Source organism: Cervus canadensis, chromosome 30 (assembly GCF_019320065.1).
Source record: "Cervus canadensis isolate Bull #8, Minnesota chromosome 30, ASM1932006v1, whole genome shotgun sequence".
In the NCBI taxonomy this organism is placed as follows: Eukaryota; Metazoa; Chordata; class Mammalia; order Artiodactyla; family Cervidae; genus Cervus; species Cervus canadensis.
In genome coordinates, this window is record NC_057415.1 from 32,897,279 (window position 1) to 32,913,789 (window position 16,511).

Genomic DNA, 16,511 nt, shown 5'->3' on the forward strand with positions numbered 1-16,511 from the left:
GTAGGTGAAGATCAGCATTGATTGGCAGCAGGGTGTAAAAGAAAAAGTGTCCTGGGTAGGCCATCAAACATGCAGGTTCCAGCCTCGGCACAGGCCACCGAAAGGAAACTACATCATCTCATAGCCTATTTCTTCAGGTTACAGAAGGGGGTTAAACTAAGTGATTTACAGACCCCCTTCCGGAAAGGACTTTTTAAAATCTGGATACAGTTCTAAGATTTTTACGCAGGTTCCTTTGTAACTTGGTCTATTCCTTTAATGACAGCTCTAATTCTTTCAACAGCTATTTCTGTCAGTTTCACCTACAACCACCTCTCAAATATCATCCAAGCTTCCATTTAGCTTATCCAGTCCAGATACTTTTAAAACATTGAGTAAAATAAAGCTAATAAGGAACAAAATTTAAGGCATTTTTTTTTTTTATTTCAGCCAAGGAATGATGCATGCTACAGATTAATCTTTACTTTCCCCACTTGGTTTTTCAAAGAATACCACCGTTTCAAACCCCAATGAACATGGCACTTGTTTTGTTTCTTCCCCTTCTAATTTATTCCAGATTTTCAAGTGTTTTCTTCAGTAACGATGCTTTCTCCTGCAGCTCAGGTCTGCTGTCTGTCTCCATGGTTCCTAAAGACTCAATCAGGACCACTCTGCACTCAGGTGTCAAACTTTCCCACTGTTTCGATTCTGAACGGAAAGAAGAAACACAAAAGAATCCTTATAGAAGAAGCAAGCAGAAAACCCAAAACTATTCTTTCTGCTTTTATGCCACACATCCTATCCCTGAAGTAAATGCAAGAACTGTTCTGCATATAATGATCACAGGTTTAATAGCTGTCTCAGAATCTAATTATTGACAATAACCTGCGGGCCTATCAGCGGGTTTCATCCTCTGCCTCCAGAGCTGCTGGGACAAAGAGAATGAAGGGACGCTGAAGCCACACAGGAGACAGGGCACACGTGACAAAAAGCCACTGCAGGGACTGAGCTGAATATATCTTCGTAAGATAAGCTCAGTAAAAAAAAAATCCTCAATACATCTGAAAACTGTAGAGACAGTCTGAACAGATGATACTTTATTACACCTTTAAGAGAAGCATAGGAGAACTACATGCATGCTCAAAGTTTTAGCAATTCAGAAAGTATGTCAGATCCTAAATCTTGTTTATGAGGTTCTGATAGGTTCTGGTGTTGGAGTTTCAAGCAAGATGTTTCACTGTTTAGCCTCCTTTTCCTCATCTAGAATGTATTCATACATATGTGGCAAACGTGAAAAGCCAGGGATATATCTAAGTTCCTAGCTTTCGTTTCAACAAGGAAAATGGGATTATGAGGTGTGCAATGCTACTGAATCTAAACAGCCTATTTTAGGGAGCCTTGAGAGGTGCTTTAATTGCTAGGCAAGGACAGAGCCAGAATGAGAAACAGCAAGTACATAAGGCTCTACAGAAAACTGTTCCATCTTCCTCATTCTTTATTCGTACGGCTAAAGTAATAAAAAACAGGAAACAGAAAAAAAAAAAAAAGAAAAGAGGCCTCCTTTTGAAGTCGGTAGCAGATACACTACTGGAGAAATGCTACCCGTCTTCTGTTACCAGTGATAGAACAAACCATTAGATAAAATTGCGTCTGTATAAGACAGTTTTTAAAAAGGAAAATAGAAAAAAAAAATCAACTAAGAAAACTGCAATCAAACTTGATGACTCAGCAAGTTAACTGTTAAATGTTTTCCTAACTTCACTTTTCAGGGAGTCATTCTGTTTATTGACACGTGTGCAGTGAGCTCTGCCCTGCCACTGTCAGCCGCATGCTGTAATTAACCAAGATTAACTAAAGATTCAGTATGGAAACTAAACTTTTTTTTTTTTAATTAATTAATTTTAGTTCAGTTCAGTTCAGCAGCTCAGTCGTGTCCAACTCTGCGACCCCATGGACTGCAGCAGGCCAGGCTTCCCTGTCTATCACCAACTCCTGGAGTTTACTCAAACTCATGTCCATTGAGTCGGTGATGCCATCCGACCATCTCATCCTCTGTCATCCCCTTCTCCTCCCGCCTTCATCTTTCCCAGCATCAGGGTCTTTTCAAATGAGTCAGTTCTTCACATCAGGTGGCCAAAGTATTGGAGTTTCAACTTTAGCATCAGTCCTTCCAATGAATATTCAGGAGGAGGCTAATTACTTTACAATACTGTGGTGGTTTTTGCCATACACTGACATGAAACAGCCACGGGTGGAGTGTACATGTGTCCCCACATCCTAAAACCCCTCCCACCTCCCTCTCCACCCCATCCTTCTGAGTTCTCCCAGGGTACCAGCTTTGAGTGCCCCGCTTCATGCATTGAACTTGGACTGGTCATCTATTTCACATGTGGTAATATACATGGTTCAATGCTATTCTCTCAAATCATCCCACCCTTGCCTTCTCTCAGAGTCCAAAAGTCTGTTCTTTACATCTGTGTCTCTTTTGCTGTCTTGCATATAGGGTCATCATTACCATCTTTCTAAATTCCATATATATGCATTAATATACTGTACTGGTGTTTTTCTTTCTGACTTACTTCACTCCAGTTTCATCCACCTCATTAGAACTGACTCAAATGTGTTCTTTTTTTTTCTTTTTTATAGCTGAGTGATATTCCATTGTGTATATGTACCATGACTTTCTTATCCATTTGTCTATCGATGGACATCTAGGTTGCTTCCATGTCCTGGCTATTGTAAACAGTGCTGCAATGAACACTGGGATACACGCGTGTCTTTCAATTCTGGTTTCCTCAGTGTGTATGCCCAGCAGCAGGATTGCTGGGTCATATGGCAGTTCTATTTCCAGTTTCTTAAGGAATCTCCACACTGTTCTCCATAGCGGCTGTACTAGTTTACATTCCCACCAACAGTGTAAGAGGGTTCCCTTTTCTCCACACCCTCTCCAGCATTTATTGTTTGTAGACTTTTGGATAGCAGTCATTCTGACTGGTATGAGATGGTTCCTCATTGTGGTTTTGATTTGCACTTCTCTGATAATGAGTGATGTTGAGCATCTTTTCATGTGTTTTTTAGCCATTTCTATGTCTTCTTAGGAGAGATGTCTGTTTAGTTCTCTGGCCCATTTTTTGATTGGGTCGTTTATCTTTCTGGTATTAAGCTGCATGAGCTGCTTGCATATTTTGGAGATTAATTCTTTGTCAGTTATTTCATTTGCTATTATTTTCTCCCATTCCAAAGGCTGCCTTTTCACCTTGCTTATAGTTTCCTTCGTTGTGCAAAAGCTTTTAGGTTTAATTAGGTCCCATTTGTTTATTTTTGCTTTTATTTCCATTACTCTGGGAGGTGGGTCATAGAGGATGTTGCTGTGATTTATGTCAGAGAGTGTTCTGCCTATATTTTCCTCTAGGAGTTCTATAGTTTCTGGTCTTACATTTACATCTTTAATCCATTTTGAGTTTATTTTTGTGTATGGTGTAAGAAAGTGTTCCAGTTTCACTCTTTTACAGGTGGTTGACCAGTTTTCCCAGCACCACTTCTACTGTATATTTTTGCCCCCTTTATCAAAGATAAGGTATCCATAGGTATGTGGATTTATCTCTTGGCTTTCTAGTTTGTTCCATTGATCTATATTTCTGTTTTTGTGCCAGTACCATACTGTCTTGATGACTGTATCTTTGTAGTATAGTCTGAAGTCAGGCAGGTTGATTCCTCCAGTTCCATTCTTCTTTCTCAAGATTGCTTTGGCTATTTGAGGGTTTTTGTGTTGGAAACTAAAACTTTATTGAGATAATCATAGTTCATAGTGCATTAAAAGTATATAAAATAGAAGTGTACCGAATTTAACACTTCATAAAGTTTGAAGGTTTTAGCTATGTATATTCAACTTTCATGTATGAATATATTAATTTACATTTTGGAGTATATGCTTCATTCAAAAGAAAAACAGAAAATAAAAAAAATTCCTAAAACATCTGCCATAAAGTCTCCTTGGCTTTCTGGTCCTCCAATCAGAAGAATCAAGAACTCACCTTCAAGTTTTTTAAGCAGCAATTCTATCACAGATAAAGCTTCTGTTCTCACAGATGAGTAGGTCTTATTTTCTAAGAAGGAAATCATAATAGTTCACATCATTTGTTTTATATGCCTTACAAATAGTACTTTTAAGATTAAGTTAATGTTACCAAAAAAAAAAGACATTCAGAAATTATAAATTCAAGAAAAGATATACCTGTTCTTAAGTGTCCCTTTGACAATTATCATCAAATACTAGAAATGTGCTACAAGTCCATATTCCTTACTTCAAAAAAAAAAAAGCCATCAGTCAAATATACTTATCTCCACAATAAATGGCAATATTTAAAGGACCCATTTTAGAAGTTGGAAATCAAAACACACTATCTCAAACACATTGACTTCACAGGATACCTAAGAAAATTCTTAAGGTTTTCACGACTCTTCATTTTAGCAAAGAACATGACACAACCCAGGGGTAAAGAGCTAACTCAGGGACACCTGGCTGGGACCTGACCCCAGGAAGACTAGTTTCTTAGCTGCCAGTTCTTTATCCAAAACCATGTGGCTACCTCCAAGGATCACCACTGAAATAGGCTTCCTTGGTGTCTACTCTACACGAAGCATCTAGCTCACAGTAAAACTGTCTAGAGAAAAAACTAACACATAACCAGACCTGAGTCAAAGAAAGAACAAAATGAGGTTATAACAGGTTGTTATGCTAAGAAGTACACAAGTGCTTAAAAAACGGTGGTGAGCTTACAACCAGACCAGGAGTCAGCTCAAAGGGGCTTCCACTAGCCAAATCTGGGACAATTTGAAAAACAAAGTAATTCAGGAAAGTAATTATTAAGCCAGTAGGGAAATAAAGGAATGCATGAAACAATGTGGATAATAGATTAAGAGAGTTCAGGAGAGGGACCTGGCTTATGAGAGGATACCTGCTGTCAAAGGGTAAATGTAGAAGATGTGCTAGAGATGGAAAAGTCTCTTAATAAGATAAAAGCTGGCTCAGGAAAACCTATCAATGCATGCTGAATCTAGAGGAGCTATTTTGAAAACCAGCAGTACATGTACATGGTCTTAAAGTGTCTTTTCCCAGACTGCTTAGAAGATACAGTTCTGAGGAGGAGCAGGTTACTCAAATGGTCTTAAAATATGTTCTCCTGCAGGCTGCTTACCAGACAGAATGGGAAAAAACAGCAACCATACAGCAGATTAACTGAGTAATACCTTGGCCGGGTCATCACAATTAACCTCGCCAATGAGGGCAGATGGACACTGTGTGCCTCTTGATGGGAGAGAACACGACATCACTTACAGAGAAGCACAACTGCGAATTCATAACCCGGATCTGATCACAAGGAAACACCAGACAAGTGGCAAATGAGAAACATTCTAGTTTTAAAGCGGGGGAAGCCACGGCCTCTGTTCAAAATTGTCAATGTCATATAAGATGGAAAAAGGCCAAGGAGACTAAAAAGATATGACAACTATCAATAAATTCACTAAATGACTCCGAACCAGATTCCTTAAGGAGAGGAGGAAAAAATTATATAAAAAACATTACTGAGTCAACTGAAAACCTAGAATATGAATAGTTAAAAATGCTGCATTATTACACCATCTAAAGTTGGTAACTATACTATGATTATGTAAAAGCAGGCACACGGAAGAACTTAGGAGAAAAGGGGCAGGATGTAAGCAATATACTTTCAAATGTTCAGGGAAAAGTATTATATGTGTACAGAAGGCAAACCAAAGTAACTGGCACAAAATTTTAACAGGTAACTTTGGGTAAAGCGTATACAAGTATCATATGCAGTATTACTGTACTTTTCTCTTAAGTTTGAAATTATTTCCAAATACAAGGTTTTAAAAAATCACAAAGGTTTTTCTAATCTAGGTGTTGAAATCCTAATTAGTTTCAGGTTAATACATTCCAGTTTGGGGGCACGTATTGAGTCTATTAAATAGGAGAGTTCAGTAGTTGGTTCCATGAATTTAGTTCCCAGCACAAGGCAGGAAATATTTGAACTTTAACTCCTTGAGCTTTAAAATGAAAACCCCCTTATCCATGTCAGTTTGAAAGTGAAAGCGAAAGCCGCTCAGTCATGTCCAACTCTTTGGGACCCCATGGACTATACAGTCCATGAAATTCTCCAGGCCAAGAATACTGGTGTGGGTAGCCTTTCCCTTCTCCAGGGGATCTTCCCAACCCAGGGATCAAACCCAGGTCTCCTGCATTGCAGGCGGATTCTTTACCAGCTGAGGCACAAGGGAAGCCCAAGAATACTGGAGTGGGTAGCCTATCCCTTCTCCAGGGGATCTTCCTGACCCAGGAATCGAACAGGGGTCACCTGCACGGCAGGAAGACCCTTTACCATATCAGTTTACTACTCACCTAAAGAATATGTGATTGATTTACAAGTTTCAAGGAGAATTTCAGCCAGAGCCTCAGGATCTGCATGTTCTTCTTCTAAAAGCATTAATCTGTACAATCAGAAAGCAAGATCCAAATACTAGTTATTTCAGAAACATTAAAACCTTTCTGGCACAAATAATTCCTATCTGTATGTATTACTTTATGATGTCACTTTAGCTTTTAGTTTTGAAATTTAAAAGAATTCCACTGATTATACTTAAAATGCTAAGGGGGAGGGGAAAGTAAAATAAATGACTGAACTATGAAGCGAAGCGAATTACCCCTGAAAAAAGGCATTCATTGCCTGTAGGACTCCCAGCTGCACTTTCCACGTGCTGAGTTTCAGCCGTTCACACATCAGCTTGCACAGTTCCTGACGATAACAACCTGGGAAAACAGACAGATTGGCACAGAGCAGGACAGAGAGTATGAAGAAGCAAGAGACGGAGCAAGTGAGAAAAACAAAGAACAGAGAGAGGGAGGGACAGACAGAGCGAGCCAGATTGGGGGGTGAGCGGAAGAGAGAGGGAGAGAGGAAAAAGTAAAAAAAATAAAGGCCTCTAATTAAAGCCACGAAATTTCAAAAACACTTCAGCGTGACTCTGTTCAATTCCCACAAACTTCCCTGATCAGAAATATGCCCCCCTACCCTCAAATCCTATGTAACTGTTCAAAAGTGATAATTATTTACTGTCAAGGCAATATCCTTCTCAATAGAACTGACGGAGAGTCAACCCCACTGGTTTCCCCTGTAAAATACCCTGAATGCCAGCCAAAGAAAGCGGGACTCTGGAGGCCGGGGGCTCCCTGCTGGACACTCACAAGCTTCTGCATGTTGCAGACTTAACTAGAGTCAATGGTGCTTTATCCCAAACTTGTTATGCCAACTGCACTCTTATTATAATTATGTAATTAATATTTTGCTAAGTGATGAAACAGGAGCATAAAACTCAACAAAGTAGTTATTTTTTAAATGCTTCAGAATTTAGTAAGGTTCACAAATGTAAAGATGAATAGGGGTTAAGAATCTAGATTCTGCATTTGAACCACTTCCTAAGAAACTGATTTCTTTCTCCACTATAAATAAATAAAACCAAAAAAAAAGGAAATAAAACCAGAAAGTGAAGAAGCTATATTATGAGTAAGATGTATATGAGAAGCCTGTGTGGAACAAATTCTCAAAGGCCTTTGCCCTTCCCCTGTAACTGGTACATGAATGTACATCTCTGTTCCTTAAACTAAGACTGCCGTGTATGTGTATCATCTTTTTATATAACTCCCTATTTGAATTTTTTCTACCTATCAAGCAAAAGTTAATAGTCCTAATGAAATCAAATAAGTGGGCTTCCACTGCAGTCTAAACATAACACCAAGAAATAATACCTCTTACAAATCTGTATCTCTGGGAAAACCCATCCTATACATAGCAAATATACTTTTTGAAGTTCACACAAAGGATGGCAAGTCTCAGTGACACTCTTAAGTGTGATTTTAGACACATCCAAAATATTAAAAAACAGACATTACTTTGCCGACAAAGGTCCGTCTAGTCAAAGCTATGGTTTTTCCAGTGGTCATGTATGGATGTGAGAGTTGGACTAGAAAGAAAGCTAAGCGCAGAAGAATTGATGCTTTTGAACTGTGGTGTTGGAGAAGACTCTTGAGAGTCCCTTGGAGTTGGTGATAAGACAGGGAAGCCTGGTGTGCTGCAGTCTATGGGGCCGCAAAGAGTCAGAACTGAGCGACTGAACCGAACTGAATCACAGAAAGTCAACGATGCTTTTCATAAGATTCAGGAATAGTCAGATGTAGGATGCACTGCAAGGACCAACACAAGGCAAATTCCCACTAACTACAACCTGACCCGCAAGTAAAGGTTTACTGTTTATTTAAACCTTGGGCTTCCCTGGTAGCTCAGCTGGTAAAGAATCCACCTGCAATGCAGGAGACCCCGGTTCGATTCCTGGGTCAGGAAGATCCACTGGAGAAGGGTTAGGCTACCCACTCCAGTATTCTTGGGTTTCCCTCGTGGCTCAGCTAGTGAAGAATCCGCCTGCAATGCAGGAGACCTGGGTTCGATCCCTGGGTTGGGAAGATCCCCTGGAGAAGGGAAAGGCTACCCACTCCAGTATTCTGGCCTGGAGAATTCCATGGTCTGTATAGTCCACGGGGTCACAAAGAGTCAGACATGACTGAGAAACTTTCACTTTCACTTGGAAAGATAATGCTCAATTCTGCAAATCTCTCAGAAAGTTATGAGTTTCTCAGGCAGACAGGTTTCATTTGCTTATTGAAGGTTGAGCAACAATTCCATTAATTTTGAGACACAGAGACCCCACTAATAAGTTCCATGGATCTCTCAAAATACAGTGCCATAAACAAGACCAACAGAATTCTTTTTATAGTCAAATTATCTACATAAAATGTGTCACAGTTGTTATGGTTGTTTAGTCACTAAGTCATGTCTGACAGGCTCCTCTGTCTATGGGATTCTCCAGGCCAGAATACTGGAGTGGCTTGCCATTTCCCACAAATTCACATGCTGAAGTCCTAATAACCCCAAGTATTTCAGAATGTGACTGTGCTGGGAGATGGTTTTCAAAGAGACTATTAGGGCCCTAATCCAAGATGACTGGTATACAAGATATAAGAACATTAGGACATGGAGACATGGATGGCCATTTACAAGCCAAGGAGAAAGAGCCCAAAAGAAACCTCAACACCGTTGACACCTTGATCTCAGACGTCTAGTCTCCAGACTTTGAGAAAAGAAGCCACCCAGTCTGCAGGACTATGTTATAGCACCCATGCCAAACTAATACAACAGTCAATGAGATTATCTGCCAGCACAGGAGTAAGACTTATATTGGATAATGCTCTCTATTCATCTACAGGAAACTGCAGCTATAAATCATCACACAGAATGCCTCTGCTCTCGTGAAGTAACTCCTGACTACAGCAGCACTTCTCGAAATGCAGGTCCTGTTACTTACGCTGGGTCTCTGCACTTCGGGGCCAGGCTTTGCCCAGGCTCTCAAAGGCTCCCAGCAGAGATTCCAGCTGGAGCTCCTTTTCCTTCTCATTCTCATCTTCATTTTTGGTTGTCCGGACTCCAATGCTTTCAGGTGAGTTCTAGGACATGGCAAAGAAAAAGCAAGCAGATTAAAAAATTTTTTTTTCTTTGAGGTTACAAGTATACTATTAAAATATTCAGGGTAGCGGAGTATGAGATGTTAAGCAGGAATTAAATGCTAAATTCTCTACCATGGGTCGTCCTATTCATTAAACGAATTTCAAACAGGAAGACTACATATCTCCAATAAACTTGGGCGATCCTGTAAAGGAACCTGTGGGCAAAGGTGAAAAAACCTATCGCATATATCGTATTTTGAGCACAACACAGAAAGGGTGGCATTACAATCATGGAATTAAAGGAGAAAGAACTCGGTAATGATCTAAATCCAAACTCCATCTTTTTAAGATTAGGAAATAAGCTGGGAAATGACTTGCCCAGCTGGCTGGTGAAATAATCCATTTAAAATATAGGTCTCCCAAATCCATACACTACCATTATGTATGTAACAGAAATTATTTAAACAATTTTTTTTACAACTGCAAAATAGCATCAATGCAAGAAACCAAATAAAAATGTTATTTAAAAATATTTAGTGTTTCACCAAAAAAAAAAAAAAAATTTGGTTAGCCATACCCTTCTTTCTCTGAATCAGTGTCCAACCTTTAAAAACAAGAACTTCATTATCCAAAAGAAATCAAAGTCCATTTTTTATCAAAGTCCCCCGATTTGTAGCAAAGGCAGCCAACAGCAGCACGGTGAGCCCCCTGTCTTCACCCCGGGAGGCCTGGGCTGGCTCCTGCACAGACTTCAGGGCAGAGCTCATCACCACCCTAAGAGAGACTGTTCGTCCACGCCAACACCAGACTCAGGAACTCACTGGTCCCGCAGCCCTAGTCTCCTGGCTCTCAGGATGAAATCCCTGCAGTAAATTCATCTTTCTGCTTTGTTTTCTTTTTCTTTTTGGCCATGCCACATGGCATGTGGGATCTCAGTTCCCTGATCAGGGATCAAACCCGCACTCCCTGCATTGGAAGTGCAGAGTCTTAACCACTGGACTTCCAGAGAAGCCCTCTGCTTTGTTTAAAAAGAAAAAAAAAAAAATCCACCATTCTCCCATGGAGGGGAAATAGATACCTAAAATGAAGACTGCTGTTCACAGCCTCCTTTGCAGCCAGGTGGCCATCTGGCTAAGCACTGACGAATGGGAGAAGTGAAAAGGCCCTGCCGCAGTTTCCAGGACCTCCCCTTAAAAGAGAGATCTGAGTGCCTAGTTTGACCTTTCATTTTTTCTCCATCTCCTCTGCCATCACCTGCTTGGAACACAGACACACAGTGGACTGTGAAGACAGTGGCCACTCCCCAGGGATAGCAGAGCTGGGAGCTGTAAAGAGCCAGACTCCCAAAACTAGTATGTGAGAGACAAACGTCTATCTTGCTTGAAGCCATGATGTTTTGGGATCTTCTGCGATTTGCAGCTACATAAATCCTAACAAAATGTGCAAAGAGGACACAGGAAAATTTTTTCCTTCTTTTTAAAATTTTTTTAAAGTATAAACAAGACCGGAAAGAAGATGGCAGTCATTACCTTCTTGATGAGAGGTATGACAATGTCGGCAAACTCCTGGAACCTATCTTCTTTGGTGGCCTGCAAGACATCCCCTGCACAACTGATTGCTACGATCTTGTACTTGGGGTTCTCTTTGCCACACTCCTTCAGAACAGCCTGGAGGATTTCATTTGTGCTGGGCTGACCGGGCACAGGCTTCTCCAGCTCTGCACTGTAAGACCCACACGAAAGCATCAAACGATTAATAAAGGCTGCGGCTTTCCGGCTCAGTTTAAGAAAGGGCCTCTGATTCACTGAAGAACACTCACCTGCATGCTGTCACCACACAGGCAATGGCTTTCAGAAGTTCTTCCTGAAGGGTTGGAAGAGGAAAAGATAGGCACCCATGTGTCATTTATATTCCCTGCACATGACTACAACTACCTCAGAAGTATCTAAAAAGTATAGCAACAAAAATGAACCAGTCACCACATCTTTAACACACTTTGCCATTTAACGAGCACATCCACAGAGTTTTGCTCCAGACCATGGAAGCAGGATAACTGTCCTCATCTCCACTGCATGAAGCCTGGAGAACCGACTTGCCCAAGGGCATTGAGGCAGAAGCATCAACAATGGAATCAGAACTGCTCTGCCTCCGAGGCCCCCACTTCATCTACAGCTCTGCACAGGCTGCCAGGGCGTCTACCACGTCAAGCAGACTATATATGATGCCACAGTCTCACGCTCCCCACTACACAGTCATTGGGCGTAACCTACCATCAACTGTCTGTAAAAAATGACCAATTCACAGGCCCCAGAGACGTGCATCCTGAACTCAGGGGTTTAGACACACTGGCCTGGTCACTCAATTTCACATATGCCCAATCCTGATGGTCTGCTTGTGAGGTCAACAGGGACAAAAAGATTGGTTTAAAACTTGTCTTGGAAAGTTGAACAGGATAAATAAAAATCAACCCCCAGCATTACTGTGCACTATTCAAGGACACATGGGTTATACTATGATGAAATATCACATTTAATCAAAGTTTGCCCAAGGCTTCCCACTGCCTAGGAAATCTGTCTGGTTCACAAAAACAATCCATCTTTTGTCCCACAAAACCACATTTTAATTTTTATAGAAAATGAAAAGTGAAGGATGAAGTCATAATCCTTTAAGGATAACTTAAGATTAACTGGGCATGAATGGTTCCTTTACCTTTCCTGCCCATGTTCTTCCAGTTAGGCCTTGTAGTAATGCGGTCAGTATCATTCCCAGATACGGCGGTACCAGGGAGCTGGTTTGCTTTGCAATTGACGCCATGGCAATTGCACCCTGCGCTTTCATTTTCCAGGACTGAGACTGTAAAGCCTTCTGGGTAATGGTAATCAACTCCTGCAGGTATAACCGAATGCCACCAAAGGAACCTAGGTTATGAAAAGCAAAATTAAAGCAACTTTTAAGTGACCAAAACAACCCCCAAAACTAATGGATCTGTTTCCCCCAGGTCTAGAATAAAAGTCAGTGAACATCAGTTTAAAGCAGTGACTCTCAACAGTGACACTGCACCACATCACTCTCTGAAAGGGCGCAGGGGTGTGAGCAGTCTTCACGGCAGCGGGGCTTTACGGACGTGGACACACCCACAGGGGGGCCGTCACCCGTGAACGTGTGTCCAGGTGAAAAGCAGAGTGGAGAAGCACTGTTCCAAAATATTACTCAGAGCAACAGAAAAATCACTGTTCACTCTCAACTGAAATAAGCAAAGTTCTGCTGTGTGAGGGCGGTTTCTGTTCTCTCACACGGGCAGCAATGAGAGAGGAAAGAAAAGAGCTCTGAGCGCCAGCCTGAGAACTCAGCAATTTGGACAGGCTGAGAACCCAACGGGACACACACTGCTAAGGTCCCGGGAAGAGTAACTCCAGAAGTTTGTGAACAAAAAGTGCGCTAGAAATTCCAACAGTGGGATTCCAACAAACTTATGGTTACCGGAGGAATACGGCAGGAGGGGTAATTGGGAGACTGGGACTGACGTATACATACTACTATATATAAGCAGACGACTAATGAGAACCCTCTGTATCGCTCAGAGAGCTCTACTCAACGCTCTGTAACGACCTATACGGGGAAAAAATATAAAATAGAGGGGGTATAGGTATAACTGATTCACTTCACTGTACAGCAGAAATTAACACAATATTTCATTTCAACTATACTCCAGTAAAAGTTTTTTTTTAAAAAGAGAAAAATAAATTTCAACTGTGGTTCTTAAGGAACAGGTTAAATTCATAGGCACTGTTTACTAACCAGGGACATTCTCCTGCCACACTTCAGTCCATAAGTTACATTCTTCTTTTTCTGCTTTCTCCTCATCAGCAATTTCATGCATGCCTAGGAATGCCAAAGGCAGAACTTCTTTGGCATGGTTCTTCAGGACATCGGGGCTGTATCGTCCAATAGCATGAAGAGTCAGAGCACACGACGTCTTGTAGACGGGTTCTAAAGAGAAGCAGAAAAGCCCACGACCTTCATGACACGCACTGTCTTTAAGAGTAACTGGCCACTGCGGGACTTGTACCACAACAAAACAAGCCAATAAGATCAATCAGCAATGTTCCTTGCAAAGCACATAAAATCAGAAAGGTTAAGACCTGAGTTGTCCTGTTTCATTAGGCTGTTGACATCTACATTAACAGTAACTGAAACAGGAAAAGAAAGGTACCTTCTTTCTCCATATACCAGCCATTGAGCTTCTGCAGGAGTTTCTCAGTGCTGCTATCCCGTGAGGTCTGGAAGAGAAACGATCCCAGTCATTTCTCTGTAATTATGCCACTATACTTACTTAACTAAGTAAGAAATTCAACTCACCCGAACTAAATGGCCCATGGCAAATGCACAGGATTTCTGAATTACACTGTTCCGGTCAGTCAGGCCAGTAAGCAAAGCACTCATGAGTTTACCTAGTGCAAACAAAGGAGGAAAATCTTGACACCTGGTTGACCGAATGCTCTGCTCTGTTCCCAGGACCCAAACAAACTTAAACCTGTAGTTAGTATCTGATTTATTCCATGGTAGTCTAGAGCCCTTGCACGTTACATTTGTACTATCCATTTGCTCCTCTTTGCTTGGTGTAAAGTTAAAAATTAAACTGCATCAGGACTTCCCTGGCAGTCCAGTGGTTAAGAATCTGTGCTTCAATGCAGGGGGCACCAGGGGGAACCAAGATCCTGCATATGGCACAGTGTGTCCAAGAAATACATAAGTAAAAAAATAATAATCTGTGTCTAGAATACCGGGGGGAAAGCTGCAAAAATGAGAGCAAGGTACTTATATAAAAGTTCATCAGCCCCACCTAGAAACCAATCCAAGAAGATAAAAATGTTGATATAAAATTACAAATCCTCCAGAAGAGAAGATACTTTCACCTCCTTATACCAGCAAGAAATAAAATCTAAACCAGTGAAAACTTGCTAAACTTGATCATCTTGTACCTCTTGCAAAGAGAGATAAAGGTAGGGGCAGGGGAGCTTGAGGGACGAAGTACACAGTATCTCAAGCATGGTTCAATGACCATTATTTTTCCTTTCAAAACCTTGTCACACAAGACATGGCCATACCAAAACATCGCCCCACACGGTTTAGACAAACTCACCTGAGTAAGGTGTTAGGTCCTGGGGACACTGAGTAGTTAATGACACAATGACACTGGCACAGCCTCCCTACAGGGTTACAAAGGCAAAGGTCTAAATCTGATGGTCACAGTGTTCTATCAAGCTTTGTTTTAGGAGTCAAAGATTTAAAGAAATACGCAAAGCCTAACAGCCCCTCCAAGAGACCATCTAGAAAAACTCTTATTTTAAATTACTAACATGAAGATTTTCTTCAAGACTTCCAGCAGGAACCTTTGCTGCACAAATGTACACGGCGCGCATACATTGCAAGTGAGAAGGAGACTCATACAGTCTTTTGGGAGGGCAACCTGCCGTCCTGTCCATTCTTGTTTTAAAATTTCCAGTTCTAGGAATTTAACCAAAGGAAGTAGCTTCAGATGTGTCCAAGGACATTCATCACAGTGCTTTGTGGAGAATCAAAAGAACTGAAAACCAATCAGATGTTCCCTGATGGGTTAAAATAAATGATGTTCCAGCCACACAAGAGAATAAGTATCATGTGGCCATTAAAGAGGGCAGTGTGTAAGACACACGCACACAGAGACCAGAAGGCAATCCACTCCAGTATTCTTGCCTGGAGAAGTCCCACAGACGGAGGAGACAATATTTACTGAGTAAGTCACACGTTTTATATCCTGAATGAGCTACATGTTTTAAGTTACTAATGCAGTCACAGAAACAAAATAGTTAATGTAAAATAGTATTGGGTTTTAAGAAATAAAATGTATTTCACACATGACGTCTATTCTATGTTTGTGGCCTAAACTAATGAAGATGCAAATTTCTCTGGTAAAAAATACACTTGCTTACCTTGGTTCCAAGACCTACACCACTTCTGATCAGTTCACATAATCTAGGAACTAGCTCACCCAGCACTGACACATCAAGATATTGCAGGCACTTTGGGAAGAGAATAAATATAAAGTTAACTTAAGGAAATAATTAAGTAAGTCAGTACCACATCTTCAATTAAAAACTGCCACAGGAAAAAAAAAAAAAAAACTGCCTGGGACTTCCCTGGTGGTCCAGTGGTGAGGACTTTGAGCATCCACTGCAGAGGGAGCAGGTTTGATCCCTGGTTGGGGAACCAGCCACACTCCTCCCCCCCCAGAAAACTGCCCATGTCAACTACGCACCCAACTGGTTTTGACATGAAGTTGAAAAACTACTGGTTTGATTTTGCTCTAATTTCAGTGTTAAAACCACCATTATACTATACACAAGAAAGTCATTTATCAGTAGTTCAACATTATAAACAAAAAATAATAAAAAGCACTAATTTATAAAGGAGAAAATAAAAAATGAGCACCCAAGAAGAAAGGATCTCTCTGGGTCTACCTTCTCTTTATCAATCCAGATTAAAACTGACCTTCTTCAGGAGGCCTGCCCTACCAAGCCATCTTATTAAAGTTGACTTCTTAGGCTGAATTTGTGATATTGTTTTTTTGAAAGTGTAACCACTACATTCTATTACTGATGAATATATCTATAAGAAGTTTGCTAACTATTTCTACTTCTTTAAGCTTTCTTCCCCCATCATCCAACTAAAATATAACATCTTTAGACCAAATTTTGGTAATAACTCCCCAGTTAGCGCTAGAAAAATTTCTTCTTCTCTTGTCTAATCTTGTGATCTGCCTAGCACAACAATTTCCAGTAGCTCATGAGTTCTCGTTAACCACTCCAGGGCAGGCACAGGAGAGCCGGCTTTTGTGACCTTAGAGACTCTTAATCTGCGACTCCACAAACACTGGAACTTTGAAACTTGGTGCCAAGCAGCTCTTTTCTGCAAATCC

At 40.9% G+C, this 16,511-nt stretch overlaps 1 protein-coding gene across 4 annotated transcripts in view; it reads right to left on the minus strand.

Moving 5' to 3' along the window:
- Window positions 1–401: 401 nt before the first annotated feature.
- ECPAS (Ecm29 proteasome adaptor and scaffold) overlaps window positions 402–16,511 on the minus strand; it is a 107,539-nt gene continuing 91,429 nt past the window's right edge. For all 4 annotated transcript variants that reach the window (XM_043452898.1, XM_043452900.1, XM_043452897.1 and 1 more), the window contains 13 exons: window positions 15,526–15,615; window positions 14,697–14,763; window positions 13,913–14,004; window positions 13,767–13,833; window positions 13,352–13,543; window positions 12,263–12,471; window positions 11,373–11,416; window positions 11,083–11,275; window positions 9,415–9,553; window positions 6,703–6,808; window positions 6,401–6,489; window positions 4,014–4,085; window positions 402–687 (listed from right to left, as the gene is read on the minus strand). In XM_043452898.1, the coding sequence (XP_043308833.1) occupies window positions 548–687; window positions 4,014–4,085; window positions 6,401–6,489; window positions 6,703–6,808; window positions 9,415–9,553; window positions 11,083–11,275; window positions 11,373–11,416; window positions 12,263–12,471; window positions 13,352–13,543; window positions 13,767–13,833; window positions 13,913–14,004; window positions 14,697–14,763; window positions 15,526–15,615 (1,500 nt within the window). In that variant the 3' untranslated portion in view covers window positions 402–547. The remainder of the gene's footprint in view (window positions 688–4,013; window positions 4,086–6,400; window positions 6,490–6,702; window positions 6,809–9,414; window positions 9,554–11,082; window positions 11,276–11,372; window positions 11,417–12,262; window positions 12,472–13,351; window positions 13,544–13,766; window positions 13,834–13,912; window positions 14,005–14,696; window positions 14,764–15,525; window positions 15,616–16,511) is intronic.